This window comes from Carlito syrichta, unplaced genomic scaffold (genome assembly GCF_000164805.1).
Source record: "Carlito syrichta isolate Samal-C Ts95f unplaced genomic scaffold, Tarsius_syrichta-2.0.1 Scaffold309093, whole genome shotgun sequence".
NCBI classification, from domain to species: domain Eukaryota; kingdom Metazoa; phylum Chordata; class Mammalia; order Primates; family Tarsiidae; genus Carlito; species Carlito syrichta.
In genome coordinates, this window is record NW_007253189.1 from 122,579 (window position 1) to 137,735 (window position 15,157).

At 34.5% G+C, this 15,157-nt stretch overlaps 1 protein-coding gene across 1 annotated transcript in view; it reads left to right on the plus strand.

The window, feature by feature from the left end:
* The window catches only part of LOC103269154 (disks large homolog 2), a 378,014-nt gene that overhangs the window by 102,969 nt on the left and 259,888 nt on the right, over positions 1 to 15,157 (plus strand). The window contains exon 3 of the mRNA XM_021716926.1: positions 1,281 to 1,450. Coding sequence (XP_021572601.1) covers positions 1,281 to 1,450 — 170 coding nt within the window. The remainder of the gene's footprint in view (positions 1 to 1,280; positions 1,451 to 15,157) is intronic.

A 15,157-nucleotide genomic window follows, 5' to 3' on the forward strand; every position in this document is an offset into this window, starting at 1 on the left:
TTCATCCATTCAACAAATTTTTGCTAAGACATAGATCCCTTAAACAAAATCAAACGCTGTGAAAGGAGGAAAGTAATGGAAGTTGGGTAAGTGACCAGTTATGTTCACTTTTTACCCTGACCACTGTGTAGGGAATGGATTAAAATGTAGCAAGAAAGGATCCAGGGAGACTAGGTTGTGGAGGCATTCCAAGTGAGAGATGATGTTGACTTCAACCAGGATGGTAGCAATGAAGATTAAGAAACCTTGATGAATTTCAGATATATGTTGCAGATAGAACTGAAGGTATGGTAGTGGTGGAAAAAAGGAATCAAGCAAGGGAAACCCCTCTTTTTACTCTGAGCAACATGGTGACCTGAGACGGATAACACTAGGATAGATGTGCAGAATGAAGGAAATAAAACTTTCTAGCCTCAAGCTCCATGTTCTCAATCATTATTAATGTTATCACTCATTATCATGAACATAAAAGAGATTTGAAGTCCATGGCTGTATAACTTTAAACTATCTGGAAATGCTTACGGAAAAGTCAGATTATTACTTCCCATGTGAAAATAGAAAAAAGAAGAGTTTGAGCTAGAACTTGTCGTAATTCTTAGTTTTTAAAGTCAGTACCTAGGGACAGGATTGTCTGAGATTCTCTTTGAAATCTGATAATCCGAACTACAATATTTACAATATTGAGATGAATTTGAGGTGGGGAGGGCAGGGAAACACTGGAAGATAATTTGTCAGAAAGCTAACAGATTTATCGTAAATGACTGAATCAGGTTTATTTTTTCTTCTTTCTACATTTTTATATTTTTCAGATTTTCTAAAATAATTCCATATTACTTTTATAATTAGTAAATTAAAGATTTGAGAAAAGTTAATCTTTAAATAAAGTTATATTTGTTATGTCCATATAGTCCATAGTAATAAATTCTGAGAATCACTCAAATTGTAACCTTCAAACCAATTAAGATAATGATATAATTGACAGATATCTTAAAATACATTTTCTTCTAACTATGTCATCTGTGATACAGTTCCAGTCAGAGTAGACTGGAGTTTAGGATGGGATCTGACAAGTAGAGTGATCAAAAATCTCTGGGAAGAAGCCGGGAAGGTTGAGGAGTTTAAGGTTTATATATTTCCTTCATTTGAAGTATCCTTACAAAATTAGAAAATTTAAAAATTTCTCAAACTCTTGACTTGCTCACATCTTAAGCTTGAATAATAATATTTTTAAAAAGTCTTCTTAGCCACTCCTGAATCTTTTCTCTTTTCCTTCCTTTCAGGGTCAATGATTGTATCTTGCGGGTGAACGAGGTTGATGTGTCAGAGGTTTCCCACAGTAAAGCAGTGGAAGCCCTCAAAGAAGCAGGGTCTATTGTTCGGCTGTATGTGCGGAGAAGACGACCCATCTTGGAGACTGTTGTGGAAATCAAACTGTTCAAAGGCCCTAAAGGTAATAAAATCATAAATGACTCACAATAAGACACAGTGGCAGACCATTTAGCTGAAGTTTATGCTACCAACAATGTACTCTTTTTTATCCTCTGACATTCAGTGCTTACCAAGAAATTTGAAATCCTGTGATAGTGTTTTTTACATGTGATAAAGGAAACCAATACTGTAAATATGAACTGAGATAAAGAAAGGATAGATTTATGTAGGAATGTCCTTATAAACAAAAATAGCAACCACCATTTATATTTTTCTTTTAATTTTTCCTGAGCCATCATAACTTGGCTAGTATATTAATACTGGTTTCTCAGATATAAATGATATACTCATTTAGCAAAATAGTAATGTAAATAATTAAAATCTATGCTAATATATTTATTTTTTATAACAGTTGTAATCTGTTTAACATTTTGTGATATTCTTACATGTTGTACCCAACAAATACCATGTAACATTTTATACTTGCAGTAATCAAAGTAAATTAAAATTTATTTTTTTGAAATGTTCACAAATCTTTTGGGATTATTGTAGTTACTCTGAGGAGCCTCATAAACAGATGACTCCTCATATTCCTTTTTAAAATAATCCTTTGAACTCTGTTCTTCAGAATGATGACATTTAATATTAATAGTATTTTTAATATTTTAGAAAAATCTAATAAGTAGCATTACCATTTTAAAATATTTTATAGGTTATGACTAGATAATCATTCTACTATTTGAGTATATCATTTCCCTTTTCTCTAAAATCTATTTAATTTTTTTTTTTTTTTTTTTTGAGTTGGAGTCTCACTCCGTTGCCCAGGCTGGAGTGCAGTGGCATGCATGCTCCAGACCACCCTAGCGTCGACCTCTTGGGCTCCGGCGATCCTTCAGCCTCAGCATTCCAAGTAGCCAGAGATACAGGCATGCACCACCATGCCCAGCTAATTTTTATTTATTTATTGTAGAGACAAGGGTTCTCCAAGTTGCCCGGACTGGTCTTGAACCTGTGGGCTCAGGCAATCCACTCGCCTCGGCCTCCCAAAGTACTGGGATTACAGGCTGAACCACAGAGCCCGGCCTATTTAATCTTTAATGCTACATGAGATTTTGAAAAATAAGAATACTACCTACTCTGAGAGACAGTAGTGGGTCCTACTTAAGATTTCAGGACCAAGAGTCCCACTTGACTGAGTTTAAAAGTCTGGTTTAGTCACTTACCCACAGAGTCAACTTGATAGGACCTATCACCTCATTATTAATTGGGTGTCATAACTGCAGCACTTATCCATACGGTTTATGAGGATTACACATGGAGCTGGCACATGGGAAGCAGTAGAGCCTGGTGGTTAAGACTGCAGACTCAGAGTCAAAGTGCTTGGATTGAAACCTTGACTCCATAGCTCTCTTGTTGTTTGTCGTTGGGCAAATGGCTTAATTCTTTTGTGCCTTAATTTTCTCATCTCCAAAATGCAAATAAAAATAGTATTTGTTCCTAGAGATGTTGTGAGAATTAGATGACTCAATTCACATAAGGTATTTAGAATAAGGCCTGGCACAAATTGACTGCCCAACAAATTTTAGCTATATATGCATGTTACTTGGAGTATCATTTACTATATATGGTTTTAGCCTCTGTAACAACTGTTTGGTAATGTAACTAAAATACTCACAGATCCCTCACAGGCTTAATTCAAGTGCATTAAAATCACAGAATTAAATCTGGAAAATTAAATAAAGAAAGTATTATCATACTACAATCTCTAGTGGCATGAAAGGACTTTCTACCCTTCATGTTTATTAAAGTCACATTTGCAAGGTGCTTTAAAGCTAAACAAAATGGCCAACACGTTATTTCTACTAAAATATATACTATATAAAGAAATTTGTAGCTATTTCTACAATTTAATTAGCTGCAATTATTTGGCATAGCCCAATGGTAAATACTAATTTTCAGCACTCAGCAAAGCAACACCATCCGTTTATAGGCCTCTTACTAGCTGAGTCACTCAGTAACCTCTTGCCGCCCAGCAGAGCATTTAAAGGCTACAGTTGACTAAAACTTAATTGTATCAGGAACTGATTTTTTTTTTTAATCTTCATTTTTGGTACCAGGGACTCCTCCAGCTGGTTTACTTCAGTCTGAAATGTTTTTCTCCTTTGAACCTGGAGTGGGGCAGGAATTGCCATAGAACCTGAAATGGGGAAGTGGGGAGAAGTGAGCATTAATCGACCAGGTATACCCAGGCAATAACCCAATGAAAGGACACAGTGTATGGGAGCTGGGGTTACACACAGGCTTGGTCTACTAAGATGAGACAACCTGAAAACTGATGGAAATAACTTTGCATCTTTGAAAGTAGGCTGCTCCCAAATCCCGATGGAGGGGTGTGAGACTGTTAGACCTGTTGGGATTATGCTGAGTCAGTCATACTTTTTTGTACTGTCACTATCCAGAGGTCACTGATGGGGATTTGTTTCTCTATATAAAGCTTATTGATTTACAGGGAGAGAAATAGTGTTAGTCATTGTTTAAGTTTCTAACATCTCTCCCAGTGCCTTAAACACAGGAAGTGCTGAATCAGAGTAAATTGAATAATTGAATTGAATTCTACACTAAATCTGATGGCATCTTTCAATCTTCACTTAGCACTTTATAATTATTTATTTTTGAATCCCATAATATGCAAAATAAATTTCTACCAACATTTAATTCATGCCATGAAAACTGTTATGCTCTCTGGAAGGTAAAGATAAATCAGATGTATTCTCTGCTCTCAAAACGTTCTAATGGGAAAGATATGTGCAAAGTCAACTAACTTGAATGCAAGGCAGAGTGAAATCAGTACTGTGATGGAGCTTGAGCTATGATTTCAATGGGGGGCAAAGAGGAAGATGTGATTCATCTCAACAAGAAGAGCCAAAATACTCCAGAGAACTTAAAACTTAACATGTACACACAGGTTCTTAACTGCCTCTCTTTGAGCACATGGATACTCTAGACTAAGCATCAACAATCTAGCCAACTGGGCTAACTTGATTCAATCATGTCCATGTAACATAGAGCTATTTGTATGTACATTACTTTAGCCTTTCAATGACTTAACAAATATTTCTATTTTGCTCTGTACCTGGCATAGAGCCAAACAGTAGGGATTCACAAAGAAAAAATAGTTCTTACTCTCAAGGAACTTACAGTCTAGAGGAGAAACAGCTATAGTATAAATTGGCAAAATTACTGTGAATAAATGTAAAATATTGTTAAGGGGAAATTAGTTAAACAATGATTCAAAGGAGATTTTGATAGGCAAGTGGCACTTAAGCTAAGCCTTGAAATATAAATTAAAATAGAAGTTTAGCCAGGAAAAGAGTGGAAGAGAGCACTGTTTATATGAAGGCTCTGGTGTAGAAAAGGTCTTGATACCTTCTAGGAGTATAATGACATGAAGTGCTGTGACTGAGGTAAGGTAAGCAAGGGCCAGGCCAGATCATGCTTAGCTTTGTCGGCCATATTTAAAGATATGTGATTATATTTAGATGCAATGGGAAGTTATTGCAAAATTTTAAGCATGGGACTGACATGATAAAAACTTATCACTTTTGGAAAATCATTCTGGCTACTATGAAGGAAATGGATTGAAGGGAGCAAGTTTGAGAACAGAGGTCTGTTAGGGGTTACTTGGAGAAAGTAGAGAAAAGTGAATGGACTTGAGCTATGTTGATGCCATTGCTGGCAAACTAGGTGTGGATGAGGCCCCATTTTCTAGTTGGAGTGCTATTTGTGATGCAGGGAAGAATATTAAGAAACCTCTGTGGAAAGATGATTAGAAATTCACATTTGGACATGTGAGAAGCCAGTGATGCAACTGAAATGGAGATCTCAAGAAAGCCGACTAGAGGATATGTCTGGAAATCCTGTCAAATTAATATGCGTATTTTTTCCTTTTTTGGAAATATCTGGATTTAGGGAAATATCTGAAAATTGACTTTCTCACTTTTCACCTATCTTTAATATAAAAAAATTATGAATATAACTACTTCAGTTATTTTGAAGAGTTACATGCATCCAGTAAATATACTTTATAGATATTCTTAATGCCCAGACTGTTTTTGATTTAGGAGTTGTTTTTGTTTGCTTTTGCACAGAACAGAAGGCAAACAATGTTATTCACTCCTGTTCTATAGATAAAATATTAATGAACTCTTTGAAAAAATAATTTGTGACAGAATAAATTTACTGTTTTCTATTCCATCTATTGCACAAGTTATTAATTCTGAGATAATTTTTGATATATGTGATTCTCTCTTTATAGCGGTGTTAATCTTTTCAATATTCAGATAGAATCAATCATCTGTTTGGTAATTTATAGCTGTGTAGTTCAGTAATGAATATTTGGGTAATATGCAATTCTGATTTAGAATGCCTTTTCTTAACAATATGTAAAAATGTATCTAACCTCACAGTCATAGATTTGGTCATTGTAAGCTGCTGGGTGTCTACATGTGGGCAGTCAATTGAAGAAAAAAGAGTAATCATATGTAGGAAGCAATGATTAGGCAAATCCATTTAAGCTCACCAGGCAACTGAAAAGCATGCAAAGAAAAGCTAAAGATGTATGTGGGTTCCCAGAAAACAAGTTTATAATAAAAGCCTTCCTAGTGACTTTCCCAAGAATACTTTAATTCATAACTTGTAAGGAGCTGTGTAATTAAACAAGTACAAAGCTATTCATTTCTGTGACCTAGCCCAAAGATGCCTAAAGCTATATAAGAAATTGGATGACTCTTTTAAGATGCTCTTGTTGCTTGAGAATCATGTAGCTGGATTAAGGTTAATTTCTAACAATGAAAATATTAAAACCACAGTTGTTCATCAGTATCCAAAGGTAGACTTGCTTGTTTTTTTATTTTAGCCACCTAACTCATTAATAAAAACTGAAAGCATGATTAAGTCTATCTAGTGACAAATTTCAACACCATCTGCTTTAATTTCTCCATAGATATTTTTTGCAGTTATCAGTTATAGAATTCTGTATTAGTATAAACCGGAAGTGCAGTAGGGTGTAGATCTCTATTTTACACAGGACAGAATAGTAATTATAAAGTGTACCAACTGTAGAAGTCATTATCCTAATAAGCATTTATAATGTACATGATTCAATCATCAGAGAAGTCACAAATGTTGTGAGGAAGTTCCTGTGCATCTTTATGTAGCACTGGGTCTAGAACAAGGATCTTAACCTCTTGATGCCTCACTTTCTTCATCTGCAAAATATATATAATTTAAGTATAATTCATAAGGTAATTATCAAGATAAAAACCATACATTTTTAGTAGATGTTTATAATATTTTTACTTTTTATTATCATAATTGGCTGAAAGTTGAAAGAAAAGCAGCAAAGAACCCATTCCAGTGCCTTAAAAGTACCTCCCATAGTATGTATACAATCTAGTTCCTTAATCCCTCAGTATTAATATTTACTGAAATAATGAAGTGATTGTTAACCAAAAGTTTTTAATATTCAGCAATATCAGATAAAATCAATATATATTTGAATTCAGCAAGCATGTATACATACTATATATATTAGTGTTATGTGTATATGCATATATATTATATGCAACTTCATTTTTCTAGCTATACGTAAAATTTTTCTAACAGATCTGAGTTATGATATGCCATATGAATCTATGTTTTATGAAAATGTGCATATGTGTTTATAGGTATATATTTTGCCTTTGATTTTTCTAGACTGGGCATCTATTTCAGTATCTCCAAACAGATTGAAAACTAACTTCATGATATCTTAGCACCAATTTCCACCACTTGCCCCTCAACTATATGATCTCCTCATGCTTCTGACCTCCTCATTTATACTAATGATTGTCTCAGTCACCCACAATAAAAAGTCTTCAAAGTTCTTTTCTTTTGGTTCTCTCAGGCATCATACCTATTGAAAGCCACTTACAATATAATTAATCCTCTTTTTAAAGTCTCCACTGCCATTATTATGGTATTCATGTCTTCATGGTATGTTATCTGATCTACTGTAATAGGTGTCATTGCCAATCCCATCCTTCCATACTTAAACATCTCTCCTACATTAATCTTACAAAAACACAGATCTATTTTTGTTTCCACCCGGTCAAGGTCTCCAGTGGTTCTTCATTTCCACTAGGTAAAAATCTAATTTTTTTTTGCCATAGCATTTATATCTTCTATGATCTCTCTCTCCTCCAGCCACAAAATTCAATTTTAGCCTTTTCTTCTTTATTCTTTCATTCATGTATTTCCTGATTCAGGTGAGCTGGACTATATACTACTTCTTAAACACACTCAACACTCTCCTGCCTCTAAGCCTTTGCTCATCTCATTCGCACCTTTGGAATGTCCCCTCTTACTATTGTAACCACTCTCTGTTGACATTATATCTGTCGACATTATATCTGTCCCCTATGAGTCAGTTTAATGTTACCTTCTCCGCAAAGTTATCATTAATTGACCCAATCACAAGCAATCTTTCACTTCTAAGAACTTCTAAAGTGCTTTATTCCCACCTATTCAGTCAATTATTTTGCTATCAGGCCTTCCAAGCAAACCTTAGGGCATGGAAAGGATAGATATCAACAACCCAAATTAAGGAGATGAACAAGCTGCTAATTCTAACACTTAAGTCATTGAGTTTATGATCTCTATTCTGGCATATACTAAATTTAAATAATTTGGTGAACACTTAGAAGGAAAGTACAAGCTAGGTTGAGTCTGTGAACGAATTCTGAGTAGCAAATGGGAGGAACTGGGGCAAAAAGATGAGGAGGGAGTCCAAGATACATCATGACCATCACTGCAGTGTGGCAAGGGGAAAAAGCTATGGCCAAGATGGAAGCTGAGGATTTTCCTATTAGGAGAAGTCCCTTAGTAGGGAAGCTCATGTATTGACACCTTTTTTCACTTCTTAAAAAAACTCTCTAAACAAGAGATTGGAGCAAAACAGTGTGTGAATCATCTGGCACATTGCTTAACAGTCCAATTAATCAAAAACCAATTTCTAAACTATTGAGGATTTTTTTTTTTTTTTGGTAATAGCCTACATGACAGATTTGTTGTTCAAGTTGGTTAAATATCAACTTGACAAGTATCTGATATTATAGACAGAGAATCTATCAAATATCTAACTTGAATGAAGTTTACCAATTTTTTAAAATTTTGTATTTTAAATATGTGGGTTCAATTCAGGGTTAGGTAACAAATGTTCACTATGCAGGAACACTTGTTTGATGAGGTTCCTCTCATTCCACCCTCCTCTCCAGCAGTTTCCCACTACTGCCAATCCCTTTCTTATAGTATTATGATAGTTGTTCAAGGTCCACTTATGAGTGAGAACATGTGATACTCAGTTCTTTGTTTCTGTGATGGATCTCTCAGTATTATAGCCTCCAAGTCCATCCAAGTTGCTGCAAAGTTCATAATTTTGTACTTCTTTATGGCTATGTTTACGACCTTTTCTATGTCTTCATACATATTTTCATTATCAAATTTGTTCTAGCTCCTTCATCTGCCCATTTTTTGTTTGTTTGTTTTTTTTGTTCTCTCTCGCTCTCTTTCTGATGCCAACATGACCAAAGTGAACTGTCTCAGCCTTTATGTGAGGAGTTCATCTGAAAATTTTCAGAAATTGGTCATTTGACAAATATATTTTTCGGGAACTTGAATTTTGATATGCAGAACTATAGTTGCGTATATTGAGTACATAATATGTGCTTAACGAACACTGAATGAATTAAGATTTTAACTAAAATTAAATGTACTGTCCTGACACTTAGTACAGAAACTACCTGCACTGAAATTCGTTTTTGCCCTCTGGCCATGGGTAGCTTTGATGACAATGTTTTTTTAATGAGTCGGACTTGCTGTCACCTAACCATAATAACTTTTTAGGTTAGCAAAATTTTTAGTTCTCCAGAATTCGACTATTCGTGACAAAGCAGTTCACCAGAATTCTAGTGGAAACTAAACACTAAGTGTATACAAATGGTTTGATTACTGGTACCCAACCATTTACTGCATCAGGGAACACCATACATTCCCCTTATTTCTTGCCATGGAGTAAATTATAATGTGTATTCATTTTTATTGCCTGTGCAAAAGTGTCTCTGAATGCAGGGCACAATTTACTTTTATTCAAACCTATGTCTTAGGCTCAGGATCAGGGTGGTAGGTGGACCTGATTGTGATAAAGGTCCATTCTGAACAATGATTTGACTTTTAGTAAGCACAAATGACAAATTTAACTGTTTGGCATTAGGTCTCAAAATGCTACATTTTCCTTTTAGTGCAATTTTTTTCCAATTATTTTGAATTACCAAAATAGTTTTCTTGGGCACACAAGAGGATTTGCTTGAATACATGTACAGTGCAACCTTCTATTGGAATAAAATATACAGAATCAGAAAGAAAATGCTACACTATTTGTGTTAAGCCAGGGAAACAGTCTTCTTAGAAATTAATTGTAGCTAAATTACACTCTCTGTCCACCAAAGAACAAATCTATTTTTTTTTTTATTAAATAGTGGACAACATATTTGATGAAGTCACCTTGTTCCTGGGCACTTATCTGTAGAATTTATTGTGTATGCACATTGTCAATTTCTGATTTTTTTCCTAGATAGATGTTATCTTCTTATGACTTGGGAGGCTCTTTCTCTAAGCTAATATTTGGGCAGTCTTCATAAAGATGTCTGTAAACAAGCTCTCTTCTGAGCTTGTAGCAAATAATTTATCTTAAAAAACTACAAATATTGCCACTGCAAATTCCCACTGTACTATACATAATAACATTATGAGACAGTAAATTACTTGATTACATTGCTAAATCTTTTTAAAAATTAAGGAATGATGCCACTTCTCTCATTTGCCCTTTGTGGCTAACATGGCCGCTGTTTCTTTTCATGGCTTATTTGCTGTTTATTAATAAAAACTAGTCTATAATTTTTAACAGAATATATTATCAATGACTCCTTGAACAAATTTTTAAAGTCAACATTATTCTTACAATGAAAATTTCAGATTGAAAAAATGCACTGTGCTAGATGTGGTTTTGGGTTTTGACATTTAAAGTTTTATCATTCACAAAGTCTGTGAATAGCTGTGAATATTGACCAAAGTGAATATTTATCTACGTAGCATTTTCTTTAAGTTTTAAAAGAAAATGCATTACACAGTAAATACTGTGTAAATCTTTTAAGTTTATAATCAGTAACAAAGCAATTTGGTGAAAGGCTTTATGATTTGGAGCCAGGACCTAAGTTAAAATCATTGTTTAACCAGTTAAGTGGGCATATTAGAGATATTTGGTACATCTCAGTTCCCAATACATTTTAAGTGCTCTTCTTCCATGTTTAGTGTTTTAAAAAGCCAATATATACAGAAAATAATCACTCATTCCTCCAATAAATATTTTATTTCAAAAACATTAAATAGGCCATGCAGTTCTAAATGCTAAATCAAAGGAATGATAATAAACAAAAGAAGGTTTTTGGCTTTTCTCCCAAAAACCTTCTTAGAATGCTGGCATTCACCTAGACTGAAATAATGCAGTCCTCTTCTATTGACCAATACTGATTTTATACTAAATTCATCACAGTCTTCTAACAAAATCCAATTTGGTTTCCCAACTTATTGACCAGTATACATTAAATATTTTTCTTCTTATGGAACATTATGATCCAATAAAATTAAAGCTTGTAGTATTTTTTTAAATTCATGGATCTTGACTATGATATACTGTTAATCTGTCAGTCAGAAGCCTGTACTTATCTCTGATCATAATTCAATTTCAGCTAGATACCCTAGGTACTTTATTCCATATAAAAAACTTAGTAGGAAAGATAAAAATATGTTTTTAATATCCATAAAGAAAGCTTACTCAAGCGTTTTTAGACATGGAAAATTTGATGGGTTATCCAGTTATTAAAACCCACCAAGAGACCACTGAAAGTTAGAAATTTGCATGATAAAGGATGATATTAAGCAATATTGAGAATTAACCATTAAGGCTAAAAGAGAGCACTTAGAAAAAAGGAATAGTACATGTGACACAGAAAACAAACTAAGCACATTTTTCTAGGTGAGTCAGTGCCTTATTGTGGTGAATAAAGAAGGCATACATATATGATTTGTTCAATATAGGCCATTAGTCATACGAAGAAAGAGTTCAATAGTTGCTTCCCAGGGACCTAAAAATATTTGTTGAGTTCTCAGGAGTAGTTGAGTCAAAATGGAAAATTCAACCTTCATTTTTCCATCTATTTGAATAAACTAAATGTGGTAACTGCTTTGAAAAATCATAGTAATTTTTATGTGCAAGAATTCTTAGATGTTAAATATGCTGATCTCTCACAATACACAAATTAACTCATGTATTTAACGAAACATTAGTTGAACACCCTCTGAGGACAAGACCAAAAATTGAGGATAGAGATGTGGTGCGGCCTCTAGGGGAATTATGGTGATCACAGTATATTATGTGAATTGTACATATACATAGATAATGAAAATACTACCGAATAATATATGCACAGGTTTTTACAAGGAAATTTTGACCAACTTGTGCTTTAGTTCTCTGGAGAGAAACCGTTTTCTAACACAGGTGGTAGCTGTTCACTTGGGAGACTGCACCAATCATTCCTTTTTTATTTATTTTATAATTGAGCTGAAAGTTGGAACTCTTCTAAAATTATGCATCAATCTTAGTTTTGCACTCTACAGCTATAATGACAACTGTTCACAAGGAAGCCCTTTAGATATTTGTAAGCCACTGTCAAGTCTGCCTGTAAGCCTCTCTCTTTTCAACTGATACCTCAGTTCATTAACTGTTCTTGATCCATCATCATTTCAAGACCCTTTATTTTGCTGTTTCTATCCAAAACATTTTCTCCATAAACTGCTATAAATTTTGGCAGTATCCCACCTAAATAACAATATATAAAATTGTGTCTAGAAATCCCTTTTTGTACTTGTAAGCACAGATCGTAGCTAGCAAGTTCTGTACATAAGGTCTTATACTCTACCTTTGTTGATGTAGTATAAAACCGCGTTAGCATTGTTTCGGATGATTTTTTTGTTAGTTCATACCAAGATTAGAGACTGTAAAATATTTCATATAAACTACTGAGTATCATTCTATTAGATTTTATTTTATTCTTTTTCTTTTTGAGTCAGAGTCTCACTGTCACCCACGTTGGAATGCAGTGACACAATCATGGCTCACTGCAGTCTTAACCTCCTGGGCTCAGGCGATCCTTCTACCACAGCCTCCTCAGTATCTGGGACTACAGCATGTGCTGCCATGCTCAGCTAATTTAAAAAAAAAATTTTTTGTAGACATGAGGTCTCACTATATTGCCCAGGCTGATTTCAAACTCCTGGGTTCAAGCAATCCTTCCACCTCAGCCTCCCAAAGTGCTGGAATTACAGGCATGAGCCACCATGCCTAACCACATTTTATTTTAGAATACTTATTTTTATGTAAATTTGTACAAATATATTTATCTCTATTAAATATAGTATTGTTGAACCAGACCTAGCAGCTGGACCTTTTGATATCAATTTTAATAGTCACTCAGTCATTTTTTTAATGCCATTGTGTCCTCATTTATGTTAAGTACAGGTAACCTGAAGGTAGATAGATGGAATTCTCAGAAACAGGTTGGAATTTGGCAGGTAGGTGCATATTTTGCCTAGTACATGTAGATATGTAAACGTAATCCCCACAGATATAAGGAAATACTGGCTATAAAATAATAGAAACATAAAGCTAAAAATAATATCTTCAGAGAGGCACTGGCTTCTAAATTATGAGATCAGTTTAATCTTATCTGCTCACAGAAATTCTCTTCTCCAGTAACATACAAAATGAACAGAACAGAGAAAATCAGTAACAACCATAAAAAATTTTGTTGACAGTGATGGAAGAAATAATGAAGGGCAACTTAATTCAATAAACTTAAAAAACTGTGACTAAAAACAAGAAATTGTAGCAGTGAGGCTTAGAAAGACCCAGGTGCTAACTACTCCCTTTCCCCTCATGAAACTAGTGTACTAGTGACTGACAAAATCCCAAGACCTCTCACTGATACCACTAAATCTGGAGAACAGTACGCGAAACTGGTAGCCTTATCTTTTTTTAAAGGGTAGTTGAAACTTGCTGTTGAGAGAACCTAAAGTGAAGAACGTGAGCAGTAGGCTGATATTCTCTGATAGAAATAAAAGTTCTCTAGCCATACCCTGAATTAGAGAAATTGCTCCAACTAGATGCACCTTGGTATAGGACGTTTAATAAAATCTCAAAAGATAGCACAATTAGGGTGTTTTAAGAAAAATGGCACCCTTTCCTATTGCCTCTCCTGAGCTCTCTTCCAACTTCTTTCCAAGCTATTGCTCAGGCACAGAACATAATTAGAACACAAAATATTCAGACCACCTCCCACCCCGTAACTCAGACAGAAAAACAAAATGATTATAGTCACAATGACAAACTAATCATGTACATTATATTAGAGCAGGAACGTCTGATTAAGCTGCCTAACCATGAGTAGAATGAAAAAAGAAAGTAACTCGGTAAAAATACCACTATCAAAAACAAAAAGAAGCATCATCATTGTAATCTAATCTATTAAGCACCTACTATGTATTAGGCAATGTTCGAAGTGTATTATGTATTATATCTTTTAGTTTGTTGCAGAAACCTTATGAAATACCTTAATTATATGTGCAGATATGAAGGTTCAGTAACTTGCCTAAAATCACACAGATGGTGACAGAACCAGGATACAAATCATTGGCATCTGGCTCTAGAAGTCAGATGTGTGATCTTGATTCTCATAATCTACTAAAAATTGAGGGACAGATGGAAGGAAGGAAGGAAGGAAAAGGAAGGGGAAAGAAAGGAAAGAGAGGGAAAGAAAGAGACAGAAATTCAATCTATAATTCAAAGGACAAAAGTATGTTACTTATGATTCATGCTATCGGACAGCTTAAGAAAAGAAATTCAATCTTAAAAAGTACTCAAAGGAAAAAAGTGATAACACTAGAAAATGAACTGAAAAGAAAGATTGCAGACCTGAAGAACTCAGTGAACAGCTGAATAATATCATTACAGAACTTATAAATGCATTATGAACAGTAAGAAAAACAGATGTCACTGAAATTAGAGACAAAGAGCAAAGCTTGAGGAAACCATGGTAAGCACAGACTATAAAATAAAATAAGAGAAAAAAATTTAAAGCTACTCCATACAAGAGCTATAGAGCTTTGAACAAAACAGCTGGTGACCCAAGGTGTCTTGACTTAGTCAGACATTCAAAAATCCAAAGCGCTGGGATTACAGGCTGAGCCACCGAGCCCGGATTTTTGCCCACTTTTTAATAGGGCTGTTTGTTTTTTCCCTTTGGCGTGTTTGAGTTCCTTGTAGATCCTAGTTGTTAGGCCTTTGCTCTAAAATGCAGCAGCTGACTATTGTCTTTCTTTGCATTCCTTCTTCAACAATCCAGTTTTTCCTTTGCCCATCCCACTCCCTACCTGTTGCCAGCCAAGGGGGATAACTTGGCTGACTGGAGAGGTACATGGAATGTTCATGTAAGTCTACACAAATCTTTTCAGATACCTTCTCTTCCACCTTTGTTTTTTTGTTTTTGTTTTTGTTTTTAGTTGGAGTCTCACTCTGTCA